Source organism: Populus euphratica, unplaced genomic scaffold (genome assembly GCF_000495115.2).
Source record: "Populus euphratica unplaced genomic scaffold, PopEup_1.0 scaffold5.1, whole genome shotgun sequence".
Taxonomy (NCBI): Eukaryota; Viridiplantae; Streptophyta; class Magnoliopsida; order Malpighiales; family Salicaceae; genus Populus; species Populus euphratica.
The window spans coordinates 148,726-162,842 of NW_011499848.1; the positions used below are offsets into that span (position 1 = coordinate 148,726).

At 30.9% G+C, this 14,117-nt stretch overlaps 1 protein-coding gene, 1 long non-coding RNA gene and 1 other non-coding gene across 3 annotated transcripts; 1 reads left to right on the forward strand and 2 right to left on the reverse strand.

Annotated features, from left to right (window-relative positions):
* Positions 1 to 6,957: 6,957 nt before the first annotated feature.
* Positions 6,958 to 7,038, reverse strand: TRNAL-AAG (transfer RNA leucine (anticodon AAG)). The gene has a single exon. It is a non-coding gene; the product is annotated as a tRNA-Leu (tRNA).
* A 3,160-nt stretch (positions 7,039 to 10,198) lies between these two features.
* On the reverse strand, positions 10,199 to 11,118 carry LOC105111832 (uncharacterized). The gene is made up of 2 exons (XR_839662.1): positions 10,570 to 11,118; positions 10,199 to 10,493 (listed from the first exon to the last, which is right to left on the reverse strand). It is a non-coding gene; the product is annotated as an uncharacterized LOC105111832 (long non-coding RNA).
* A 101-nt stretch (positions 11,119 to 11,219) lies between these two features.
* Positions 11,220 to 12,127, forward strand: LOC105111823 (putative phytosulfokines 6). Its single transcript, XM_011007289.1, has 3 exons — positions 11,220 to 11,420; positions 11,497 to 11,576; positions 11,670 to 12,127. The coding sequence occupies exons 1-3, from the start codon at positions 11,324 to 11,326 to the stop codon at positions 11,778 to 11,780; spliced, it is 288 nt and encodes a 95-aa protein (XP_011005591.1). The 5' UTR covers positions 11,220 to 11,323; the 3' UTR covers positions 11,781 to 12,127.
* The last annotated feature ends 1,990 nt before the right edge of the window (positions 12,128 to 14,117 follow it).

The following is a 14,117-nucleotide window of genomic DNA, read 5'->3' on the forward strand; positions in this document are numbered from 1 at the left end:
TTTATATTACAATTCCAAACATATATAATTTAGTAGTGTAGTCTTATGAGAGAATTCAAATACCAATATCAAAGTATTTTTAGATATAAAAATGGTTAATTAGCATTAGTTGTGATTATTTTTGGATTTTCTTATCCATGTGGAACCTTACGTAATGTGGTGCCAAAAAAGACATTCATAGTATTGACGTTGAAAAAAGAGCAATAATTTGTTGATCCAAGCTGAGTTTTTTCAAAATTTAATTTGATTGAAAAAAATCAAAATAAGTAAAAATTGAAAATGGCGAGAATTTTTTTATTAGTATTTATTAATGAATACAAGGATAAAAAATTATATTGATAAATATATACTAATAGAATTTTTTTCAACAATATACCTATTTATATTTGTTATTTTTTTAGTAATGCTTTCGCCATTTCTATTACACTATCTATATTGTGATATAGAACATGACTCGAGCCTAATTAATAACCTCTCTGAGGTCATCTGTAAAGCAAAAATAATATGAAAAAGAGGCAGGATTTGTTGTTGCTAATTAATTTATGTGGAAATAGGAACGTGGATGATGCCCAACTAAGAAAGACAAGAGTACTAAGAAAGACAAGAGTAAAGATTCGAACGTAGCTAGCCACTTGATAAACACTCTTCAAAGTCACTGTTGGTGTCTTGACCACACCAACTTCTGATGATCGTTGTTGAGCTAAAAGCTCAGAGACTTTGACACAGTACACTGACTTTTTCTCCCCAGATTTTCTTTGGTTTTTCAGGACTTGTGACAATTTTTTTATTGTTGTTTCTATTTGAGATATTTTGTGTTTTATTTTTGTATTTTAATTTTTTTAATTTCTTAAAGGTATTTTTAGATTTATCATTGAAATGTTACACTATCACTCTATTTACTGTATCATAGAAGTGGTGTGGTTTCATGTACTTAGCATATGAATAATTTTTATAATTTATACATGATTGAAGAATATTTAAATTTTTTTATATAATAAAAAACATTCCCCTGTCATTAAATAAATTATAACAAGAATATACACATAAATTTTCAAAGTAGCACAACATAAAAAAGTTTGAACCCATGATATTTTTTTAATATTTCACACCGAGTGTTTTCATCATAGACTTAGTAATATAGAAATTCACTTTCAGTTTATTTTTTTAGGTAAAATATTTCTTGTCTATCTAAAAATTTTGTCATAACCGACCTCACTTAATCCATAACCTGATTTGATGTTGAACATATTTCCATTATATTCTTCATCTATTATTAGATATTAACCGATATGATCTCAATTTATTCTTATCATATCCTTAATCATATTCCTATAAGGATTAATATCATTGTCTACAACTTCATGCACGTCGCTAGAACTAGAAATTGACCTAATTATCCTTTCCACCATGATATCGTAAGGAGTATATGGTTATCTGTGTGTATACCAACACAAGTATTTTTCCATGAATTTTTTTAATAGAAGATGCATTGTTACAATATCTGAATTGAGAAATTTTTTTACATCTCATACCCCCTTCGTATTATTTCTTGAATTAGATCATGCATAGTTAATAAAACTCTGAATCCCATTAAAATAATTCATCCTTTACAACCCTTGGGATGAATCTATATACATTTATGAACAATCATCCATTATTTATATCAGACCTATATAAAATAATGATAACAACTTATATTAATTAACCAAGTTAACTAAATAATTTGCAAAAATATTGATCCAACTCAAACTTATTTAATCTATTTGAATAGTACTCTTAATTCAGCATTAATTACCTACAAAAATTCAAATTTTTACACATTTACCAACAATTTCAACTCGATAATAAAATTGTTAAAATATAGACCGAACTCCTTAAATAAATCATTATTTATTTCATCACAAAACATCTAAATAAAAAATTCGACTTAAGTTCCATCAATTTACAAACAAATATAATTTTACAAAATATAAAACAAACTATAACATGTATAAATTATAAATCATACAATAAATTTGTACGAAAAAATTTTATAAAACATGTAAATATCCAAACAAATATATATATATATATATATATATATTACACAAAAAATCAACATTTTAAAATCAAGTTCAAATAAAAAAAAAGAAGTTATATTTGCTTACTTAAAGTGAAAAATCCTTAATAAAATTTGAATAAAAATATGAATGTTAAAAAACTAAATGTTTTGGTAACTCAATATATTAAGGAATGTTGAATTGTATTGAAATTGAAGAAGAAGATAGTTGTTTGTTGCAAAAAAAAATCATAAAAAAAGGAGGATGACTGATCCTTAGATTATAAATTAAACATCACTAACTTAGGTACTAACATAATTATTTTGTCAATAACATGGTCATTCTATTACACTATCTATACTGCAATACATTAAAATTGTTAAAATATAGACTGGACTCCTTAAATATATCATTATTTATTTCATCATAAAGTATCTAAATCAGAAAATAAATCATTATTTATTTCATCATAAAGCATCTAAATCAGAAATTTGACTAAGTTTCATTAATTTACAAACAAATATAATTTTACAAAATGTAAAATAAACTGTAACATGTACAAATCATAAATTCAAATAACAAATTTATATAAATTTTTTTTATAAAACATGCAAATACCCAAACAAAATATATATATATATTACACTAAAAAATCAATATTTTAAAATCGAGTTCAAATAAAAAAAACTCATACTTACTTATTTAAAGTGAAAAATCAATAAAATTTCAATGAGAACATAAATATTAAAAACCTAAATATTTTGGTAACTCAATATGTAGAGAAATGTTGAATTGTATTGAAATTGAAGAAGGAGAAAATTGCTTGTTGCAGAAAAAATCATAAAAAAAAGGATGATCAATCCTTAGATTATAAATTAAACATTACTAACTACTACTAACTACTAAGATACTAGCGATTATAAATTAAACATTACTAACTACTAAGATACTAACATAATTATTTTGTCAATAATATCGTCATTCTATTACACTATCTATACTGCTATATATAATATGACTCGAGCTTAATTAATAGCCTCTCTAAGGTCATATGTGAAGCAAAAATAATATAAAAGAGGCAGGATTTGTTGTTGCTAATTAATTTATGTGGGAATAGGAGCATGGAAGATGCCCAACGAAGAAAGACAAGAGGAAAGATTCGAACTTACCAAACGTTATTTGAAGTCACTGTTGGTGTCTTGACCAGAAAGCTTTCACCAACTTCTGATGATTGTTGTTGAGCTAAAGCTCAGAGACTTTGAAACAGTACGCTGACTTTTTCTCTCCAAAATTTCTTTGTTTTTTCAGGACCGGCAGTTCTCTAGTCAAAGCCAGGCTTAGCTCGAGACAGTTTGGTATTGCCAGCCTCTTCTGACAATATTTATGCTGTTGTTTCTACTTTGAGATATTTTGTGTTTCATTTTCGTATTTTATTTTTTCAAAATATTTTTTTAATATATTCAATTCAAGCCAAACGAATTTTGTATTTAAAAAACATGATTTCTTAATTTTCCATAAAAATATCTTTAAATTAAATTAAAAAAAACTAGATATTAAAACAAAACAAAAAAGTTGTTTTTTTTCAAAAATAAACACAACCTTAACTACTATTAGGAACAGGCTAAACAACATCACATCATCTTAGCAAGTTTCTTGATGAAGCAGTCCATTATGCTTAGCATGTGAGGCCCAATACTCTTCCATGGAATGGATTTTGAAAAATAAGACCAAAAACATAATATTTTCTAATATCTTATAGAAAATATTTAATAATAATCACGAATATTTTTTAAATTTTTTATCACAATACTATATAAAACTATCTTTATTAAAAAAAACCCACAACCCATTTTAATCGGATATGATTAATTCTTATCGAATCCGAATAGCATTGTGATCCCTAATTGAGAGACAATGCATAGTTTACACTTTCACTTATCCACGGATTGGCAGGCCTTTTGGGCCCAATTTCAGGTCTCACGAAAACATGTGCAAATTACAATGGAAGCCCTGAAATGTCATCTTCTAGAGGAAAACACAATTATTTAGTACATAGCTAATGTATTTTTTTTACTTAAATTATTCAATTTTCTAGGTACCAAATGGAGTATTTAGGTAACATATAATTATTGTCTCGGGAGATTAAAGAGACAGAAAAATATTTTGTTGGGATACGGTTAAAAAGATAAAGATGTAAACTCAAAATAAATGTCTTCAAAATAATTTTTAAAAATTTTTAAAACATGAAATATAAGAGATAGACATGTGCATCTGTGTTTATTATTTTAAATAATTTTTTTCCTAGGTACTAAAATATTTCTTGTTGTCCAATAGAAGACAGAGGAATGTTCTATATTGTTGTGTTTGTAATATGTGAAAGGAGTTAGATTTTCCATGGAAGGTTCTAAATTAATCTGTTATAGTTTTTCAGTCAGATATATGATTTTTATGGGGCTCCTTTTGGTAAATCAATGGAAGAAATCATCAACTTTTAGAAAAAAAACAGAGACAACTGAAATGTTAGTGTTGAGTCATTATGGGTCTTCTGACTTTGCAGCATGTTCAAGCCTTAGTTAAACTGTGTATGAGTATGATTTTGATTGTTTTTTAAAATATTTTAAAAAAATATATTAAAATTATTTTTAATAACGGTATAAAAATATTAATTTAAAATAAATAAATAAATAAAAATAAATAAATTTTTTAAAACATTTTAAAAACACACAAAAAGACATGTTATAAGTAAAGTGTACAGTGGCGTGCAGAAAAATGGTAATCTTCAAGTTCTATTATTATTATTATTTCATTATTGACATGATGGCTTCAAAAGCCAGCAGAAATGGCTCTTTTCTTCCTGGAAAATCTCAAGAGTAGTTATTACGAGCCCACTGAAATGCATCTTGAAGTTGATGGTTAGATCATGTATCATGCATATGTATGTTTTTAGCAATGTGTTGTTGTCTAATATTTTTGAATTAAAATATATTAAAATAATATTTATATCTTTTAGTATTTCATAACAACAGAAAAACATTTAAAAATTGATTTAATTTTTTAAAAATAAAAATAACTTAAAAGACAAATCCAAACACTCTCTTAGGTTGGATAGCTCTCATAGATCAACTTATTTTAATTTACTGATTTAAAATGGTCAATATGGATAATAATAGATAAACACAAATTATATTTTGTAGGCTTGTCATTTAACCTGTACTTTGTACTGTTTTTTTTTTAAAAAATAACCTGTACTTTGTACTGTTTTTTTTTTCTTAAATATTGGGTATGCAAATTACTTCAATGTGTTTTTTTTATGAAAAAATCAAAATATAAATTGAAAAGTCTACATAAACAAGATAAAAAACGATGACTTAAAAAATAAATATATACTCTAAAAGACAAATATAAATTGAAAAGTCTACGCAAGCAAGATCAAAATATTGGGTATGCAATTTACTTCAATTGTATTGTATATACTAAACTTATTTTTTGAAATAAATAAAAAATAAATATATATTCTAAAACACTCATGACTTAAAAGATAAATAAAAACGATTGAATAAACTCATGCTATAAAAAATATTACACAAGGCCGAATTTATTAGCAAGATAATTTAAAAATGAATATTTTTTATTTTAAAAAATAAACTTCGTTTGTATAAAAAAATCATAGATGAATTAAAATAATAGCTTGAAAAATAAAATAGAAACAAAAAAACTAAAAAATATATATTAAAAAACAAAGCAAAAATGAAGAATTAAGTTATTAGAATGGGATAAACCCTTAGAAAAAACTTAAAAATAATCATGAAACCAATATTAAAAAAAAAAGTAGAACAATAATATTATACGAAACCGAATTCCCGACAAGTTAAATGTAAAAAAAAAAAGACATAAAAGGATCAGAAAAAATAAGGATGAGAAAAAACAATAATTAAAGGGACAAAAAATTTCAATTGAAAGGTTTAATTAAATTGAAAAATAAATTTAATAAAGGAGAAAAAATCAAAACAATAAAGAATTTGATTGAACGATGAAGTTTAAAAAATAATAAAAGTGCCATTAACAAAATTTAAAAATAAGTATTTGAATAAAAATTTAAATATATAAGAAATTGTAATTGAAAAGTTAAAAACTATATAAGAAATTGTAATTGAAAAGTTAAATTAAAAAAATAAAAATTTTTATAAATAGAAAGATGTATGAAATAAAAAATTAATAAAATGCTGACTGAAATTGAATAGTAAAAAACAAATATTGCGAAGTACATTACTTGCCAAGAAGAGAGAGGGGAATCAAACAATCATCAACAATAATCCAATTATTGTAAGTTGTCATGTACCACTTCAAATAAAAGAAGATATGACAGCTTATCTAACTTAAATAGATAATGAAAATCAATTATATTTATCAAGTGACAAACATTGCCTGAATAATATAGATACCATTCTTATGCTGGAATGTGCCGAGCACACTTCAACAACTTCAAGCATTTCAAAATTTGATATTTTAAAATAACAAAATGACTTTAATAATTCTAGTAATTACATAAAATACTAATATGAAAGTATAAAAATAACCTAAAATATCTAGCTTATATTTTATTTATTTCAGAATTAAAAATATAATTGTACCGTATATTAAATTTTAAAAACACCTCAAAATATGCATTTTTAATATCTTAATATTTTTTTTTACTTTGAAAATAAATATATAGTTATACCATTAGATAATTTTATTACAATCAAAGATATATTTTATTATGAATCAAGCTACAGTAAAATACCTAAAAATACCCAGAACGTTTAGTTCCCGGGGTGATGTAACGAAGGGATTCTTTCTCTCATCAATTTGATTTGATATTTTGGTATTCAGAAGAATTTTAAAATTTTAGATTTGTCTTTTGCAAATATAACAATAATGTTGAGAGTGGGATTTGAACCCACGCCCTTTCGGACCAGAACCTTAATCTGGCGCCTTAGACCAACTCGGCCATCTCAACGTGGTTGACGACTTGATGTAATTTTTAAAATATGTATATTTCTGTAGACCATGTCCGAGCTGCAAGGCATTTAAAACTTGATTGCTGTCATTGAAAGACTATGTGAGTGTTACTGAGTTGGAGTGTCCTGATTCAACGATCCCACTTCAAATATTAATATTACTGATTTGACTAAAAACAATCCTTACCAGAATATCTAATTGTTTTTTAATCAAGTTTATCTTTATCAACCACTAGGCCTCCACCTAATCAATGCTTAATCCAATCCATTTGGTTTTTAATGTGGCCTAATGGCCACTGCACAGACGAGGGGACCCATTGTTCATACAAAAAGCTTAGGTCATGTCTAGCATGAGCACAAGAAAAATGGCAAAACTCCACTCACTAGCCACGAGTGACGATGACTGTATCAAGAATTAAACAACCAAAAAGAGTTAGTTGGCATCGAAGGTACAAATTAGCACCAAACCTAATGCATTATGTGAGAAAGTTCAAGGCACCTCTTGTCGGATTTGACACCGCAATTATCCTATAATAGAATGGTAATGGCATGTTCAATGAAGATTAAAGCGTGTAAACAACGACCAGACAAGGACTCTAGGAATGCTTGGGCTTACTGGCGGCACATTCGATGATGGGACTAGGCTATAGAATTGTGGACTTGACGTATAACATATGATGTAATCCATTCAAATTACAGTTCAACAGGAGCCTCCAACAATTAAAATATGAGATTTTTAACGTAAAATCTCGAAAGGGAATACGGGAATTCAGATATATGGAAGTGCCATGTTGAAGCTCGTATCAAGAAAGATGTGCAATCAAGTCCTTGAATTGTAATTTTTATGCCAATCCATTTTTCCCCCCAAATTTCCCATGTGTCTTCATGCGTCCACAGGCAAAAGAAGGTGTTGTCATGTTACTTGGAGAAGCCGCAAGTGCACAGAAAGTAGAGTGAAAGAGAAAGATCCTTATAGACCATCACCATGGGAATGCTAAAAAAGGCTTATAGATTTAGGTATTCGTATGTATAATGTGGTGTAAAATGTGGATATATGTGTATATTAAAAATACGAAAAAGAATATCAATTTAAAACACTTTAAAACAAAAAGACAAACACTCCGTGTAGAAGGGAAATGGCATGCATTGGAGTTAGGAACTTTCCCTACAGCATTGGGTGGTTCCGAAAAAAGTAAAAAGCAAAAGGAAATCTTACGGCAGAAAAAGAAAGCTTTTGCATGCTCTTTAATGAAAAAGCTCGCCCCACTCAACCACCAAGTTTACCATATAATTTATACATCATGGCCATCTGTTTCGCCCTTGATCACTACGATGTGTCTGTCCTCTTTTACCCATTTTCAAACAAGCTGCTGGCGCTAACAATCCCGGACCCTGAAGATTAAGCTAGGAATAGAGGCAGATTCAGGGTTTGAATTTTGCTCTTGATATTCTAATAATCACCAGTCTCGTGAATTCCGATATGGTTCGTCATATCCATTGATTGCTATTATGCACAGCAACATTGTCTTGCTCTTGAGTCAAGTAGTCTGCTTTTGTCATCACAGGGATCGTTTTCTTGGTTGAAGGAGTTGATGCCTCCAAGCACAGCATAACAGACAGGCAACAGAATTGTCTTCGCCTTGTTCAGCTAGGGAAGAGAAGGGTATACAGAGCCCAATTACATTTACAGACCGGCCCATGAAACCAACTCCTTAGGCAGTAGAATCATCAATCAAAGCAGAATGGACCATTGCCCCGTTAAGATAATTCTCTTTTGGGTCAGGTAATCTAGAGAGGACCATAAAAATACTCCACGGAGTAAAAACCACATCGTCAGTAGAATCTTGATGGCTTTTTACAGAGAGATAGAGGAATTGCTTTATTGATTCGGTGCCCGAAGTTTATCGAGAGACCCTCAGACTGACAAGTCAAGAAAGAAAAAGAGGGGGTGGGGGGGCCGCGGCTATGGGCGGTGCAAAGAGCCAAAAAATGGATGCATGAACAATCAATTTTATGTTTGCTGTTCCCGAAGGAAGGTCACGTCCATATATTCGCCTTTTCTACAAGGGATTTGTTTGATTCATTGGAAACATGAGAAAGAACTAAAATTTAATTTCCTTTTTAAAATGCCAATCAGCACATCTTTATTATTATTTTTTCTTGTTTGTTTTTATATTTCAGAAATTTTTTTTTACTTCAACTTATTTTTTATTTTTAAAATTATTTTAATGTCATAATATTAAAAATACATATTAATTCAATATATCTTTAAACTAAAAATATTTTAAAAAATAATCCTTATCACCGTACCATAAGTAACTTTTCTTGCCCAAGATACGCATGCTGCATTCAAAAGCTGCCGGCCCAAATACCAAACTATGCACCAAAAATACGTGGGCACAAGTTTATTTCCATGAAAAAAGAAAAGAAAAAAAATCCAAGCATCCCTCTCTATTCCTACGAAATTTACAACGAACTGGTAAACTTGTATTCTACAGTATCATAGTTATAAAATTTAGTCTGGCTCAGAGAGTCAATCAAACTCTTAATCTGTATCAATTTTATTTTTAAATAAAGTCAATTTAATCTATTTAGTGGTCAATCCAATGAAAACATAATTTGATTTAAAAATAAAATTAAAATAATATCATGTTTAAAAAAGAGAAACTAACCCCCTTTTTTCCTATAATATGACTTATAATCGTGCCTTAAACGAGATCACAGGTTGGGAAGAGTTTGTCTAGCATATGAAATTAGAGACCTTCTCATGAGATTTTATCCCTAGAGATTTAATCAGTAGAATGCATTTGTTATAGGCGGTGAGTAAATTGTCGTACCTTTCTTTTTCGAGCACAAGGAAATATAATAGCATCTTAGTTTACGGGAAAATATTATCTAGCAATGTTTCATATAATGATAGAATGCCCTGTTTTTTGCCAACAGCAAGATATTGCTAGCAACCAATGATACAGGGGTGGCATTTATGCTCACTGCCTCCCAGGAGAAAAGGAAAAGAAAAGAAAAAGACTTGCCCAGGGGCATTTATGCTCACTGCCTCCCAGGAGAGAAAAAAAAAAAAAAGACTTGCCCAAGTATTATCATTTATCTCTGAAACTCTTTTTTTTTTAAAGAAAAAAAAAAGAAGCAAAGCGCGGATCGAAATAAATTGAACATGCACGACACTGATGGTTAATTTAAATATACATATAAAAAAACAAGGATATCACTATCCGATGCTAATGTCAAATCGATATTCTACTACCACTATAACATGAATATAGTCTAAAGGCTTCTCATGCTACATCAAGATTTTCTATTCTGATTTGTCTGAAACTAGCAGACATGAACCTTCAATATTCCAGCTCGATTCACCAGAGAATCAGATGATTCAATAAACATAAGCCTTCACACAATCCAAGCCCAAGAAATTGCTTTCTTGCGGAATATTTTACTCCTAGAGCAACAAATGATAGATTCAAATCTTCTAAAAGAGAAGCATATCTCCGATGGATTTTAAAACACTCCATTACCTTGTTGATAAGGGATAAGATCAAGTATGGAAAACTCTAAAAATGTGGTGGCATTCCACCATACGTGATTATCTTGCACGCCTAGCACCGATAGAGGTGGAGTCCATAGAAAGTCTCAAAATTTAGTCCCAGAAATCTTAAATAAGGAAAGGACTTCGGTACAAATCCACGAGCGTCGATGGTAGTAGAAAAGGACCCTGCCACTGAAGCCATTGGTGGTGTTGCCACTATTGTAGTTGTTTAACATGTGGGGGCAATTCCAGCCATGGGTTCTAAAGAAATGCTTTTGCTTTAATATGATATATTTATTCATAGTTTAAGACCAAACATCGTAAACGCAGCTACGTGCCATTGGCTTGTGAAAGGTACAACATGTGATGATGGGCAACAGCTGTGTTCATGTCTAAAGGTTGACTTGTTGACACTGTCAACCACTATTGCATTTATTTTTGTAGTCTTGAGACCTCGCCCAGACCACTATGGCAGACAGTGACCAAAGCTTTTCTCTCTTGAATCCAAATAATGGTGTTAGCACACAGCATGGAGTGCAGTTTACCAAGGTAGGGCGGTCCCACGAGGTGAGGTCATGCAACGGCCGTTTTTGCGAACCTTCATGTGACTCTTTTACAGCGTTTTGGGTCCGCATGTATATATATGCGCCTATCTTCTTCTTCCACCACCCCAACTCCCAGCCCCCATATCTAGAAGCTTAAACTCTCTGCCTGTGGGCAACATAATCTAGAAGGCTAAAACCATGAAGCAGACCCTTCATTACAAAGCTCTTCTCCTCTTCCTTCTTGTCCTTGTTCATTCCTCAGAATTATCTGCGCGTTTCCTATTAAGCAAACAAGGTAATCTTCCTCCTTTACCTACTTTGTTGGAAATAGTCTGCTGTTTTCAGAAACTGAAGTTTTGCATGTTTTGCAGGGAAAGAGGATTTGAACCTGAAAGAAATCATCAGCGAAGGGGCTTTTGCGCAAACGGAGGACAGTGAATTAATAACGAATGTAAGCTCCACCCTTTTTCTGTACTGTCGCGATTTCGTCATTAATGAACTACAGCTTATATAAGTTTTTTTTTTTTTTTCTATATGTTTTCAGCAGCTAATGGGGTTAGAGGTGTGTCATAGTGGAGACGAGGAATGTTTCAAGAGAAGGATAATTGCAGAGGCTCACTTGGACTATATCTACACCCAGCATCACAAGCCCTGACACTTCAACCTCATAAATTAAGTGTCATGGTTTTCCATGTCCAGCTTAGGTCTAAATCCCCTACATATTTTATATATAGTCTTCTCCTCAAAATGACAACAACATAAGTGCAGCTATGTCCAGTTAAACGCATATCTCTCTTTGTAATGACGTACGAGTCTACTTATCTTAGTCTATGTTTTCTTAGTACTGCTGTGGTATTGACCCCAAGTGTTCACCCGAGAAAGAGACACAGAGGAAAAAGTTGCAATTTCAGTGAGGGAAAATGTAAACCACTAGTCTTTTTCTGAACAGAGATTTCTGTGTGTGCTTGATAATGTTACCATACAATTAAAGCTTATTTCTATATATTTCTCTATGTGAGGTGAGTCTACGATTTCTTAGTAGTTGTAGACCATGGTGCACTAGTTTCATCGGAGAGATGGGGAGAGAGAGTGAAAAAGGACGGAGGGGGCATTCAATTTCAGTAAAGGTTCAAAGCCAGAATGCTGACCAAATTAGCGCCAGAGTCCAGACCTACGTAAGGAGCACTGCCAGAGTATGAAATCTTGTTAGGTGAATTTGGGATTGGGCCTTAAAGCAAGGCAGTTGGGAAGTTGTGCTCAGTGAATTCAGAGACAAATTTCAACTGCATTCACGGTTCTTGGCATCACCTTAGTTACTTAATTAACTCCGCAGCTTACATGCACTTATTATCAAGAGGAAATTATACAGCTTAACATCACTTGCTTAATGGGTACAGTTTTGATGCGCATCCCTTCCCAAACCGATTTCGATAAAACAAGAACATAAGCTTTCTTAATATTATTCCTGTATGCAAGCCCTAAGATTGACCTCTCTAAAGACCATGTTTTCATATCCTGTTTCCCTTGGTAATGCTACTTTTGGTCGAACTATGTTTATGATCTATCTCTTACATGATGACCTTGCTCTTTCAAATGCCATCTAAACTAGAAAAGGAAGAGCATAACAAGGGTTTTGGAGGACTCCATAACACAATTGTGATTCTAAGTTTTATTCCATTCAAGGGTGCTCCAGTCGGGTTTTAATCTGCCAAACACGTATTGGACCTGTCCGTACACTTAAACTAGTCAAAGAATGTGAGATTAGATGCTCGATTCCACATTAGCTGTACAATCCCACAATCCATATTCTATTTGTTCCAGCTTCTTTGATTTAAACAAAGGACCACAACCTGGGAATGGTGAATTTAGAAATAGAGCATCTTTCCTTGCCATGCAGCCTGTTGTCATGCATTATCTACTTTATCCCTTTCATGTGAGAATTATTAATAGCAGTTAAAAGCATTGTGATAATAGTTTTCTACTTTTATGTTCTGGGAACTTTTATAAGGAAAGAATAGATTCTTTCTTTGTATTCTGAGTGAATCGTTCGAGAAGCTCCTCTGGTTTGATTTTAATGCTGTTAATAGGATTCATCCTAATAGCATTTACATCAAAGAAACTCTTATCTTTTAAAGGATATAAAAAATATAACATTGATTGTTAAACTTGCTTTATCTACTAATGAAGTTTTTAGACAACTTTCTTTTGCAGAAAGATTCAAAAATAAGATCAAATCTCGACACAACCATGTATCAGTACCCGAGAATATCCTTTGGATATTAAACACACAAGAGGTTTAACGAAAATCCCTCTAGTTCTCGACGATAAGATAAATCAGAAGCTAGCGAAACTCAAACCTGAAGTAGCCAAGACTATCAGCTATATACACATTGGTACTATATATATCATGTTCAAATCAACTTTCCAGTCTTAGTTGATAGAAAAATGACACACTTTTGAGATGCTCTCTTTGAAGGAATTCAAGGTAATCTTGCTTATGATAAATTAGGTTTTACTTGTAATCCCCAAATGGTATTCGTTTGAGTACAAAGAATTCAAATTCTACTATTTGCTTAGCACATAAATTTAAACATCATGATTTAATGCCTGAAGGTGATATATCTTTCACAGTAGTAACCTATATGATAGGATACAATCTTAGTAATAATCATCATAGTATGATGTTCAAGGCACAAGAAAAGATATATCTTTCACAGCAGTAACCTAGTAGTAACCTATATGATATGATACAATCTTAGTAATAGTCATCATAGTATGATGTTCAAGGCACAAGAAGAGATTTGCATAGACAGCATCTTCAAAAAAATTGGGAAAGCTTCCCATGTTCCATTCCAAGAGACAATGCCTCTGAAAAACACATGGGCTATGAATTTTAGCTGAAAACCATTATTGGCCCAACAATCTAAGTTAACAATTACTGGATCGGGTTTTAGTAATCCAACATTAGATGATTATACTATTGATTATCATC

Excerpts from the sequence above, each read along its gene's own strand:
- LOC105111823 (XM_011007289.1), top strand. The coding sequence starts at position 11,324 with ATGAAGCAGACCCTTCATTACAAAGCTCTTCTCCTCTTCCTTCTTGTC. Across the intron at positions 11,421-11,496 it reads TTTCCTATTAAGCAAACAAG|GGAAAGAGGATTTGAACCTG; the intron begins GTAATCTTCCTC and ends CATGTTTTGCAG. Across the intron at positions 11,577-11,669 it reads ACAGTGAATTAATAACGAAT|CAGCTAATGGGGTTAGAGGT; the intron begins GTAAGCTCCACC and ends ATATGTTTTCAG.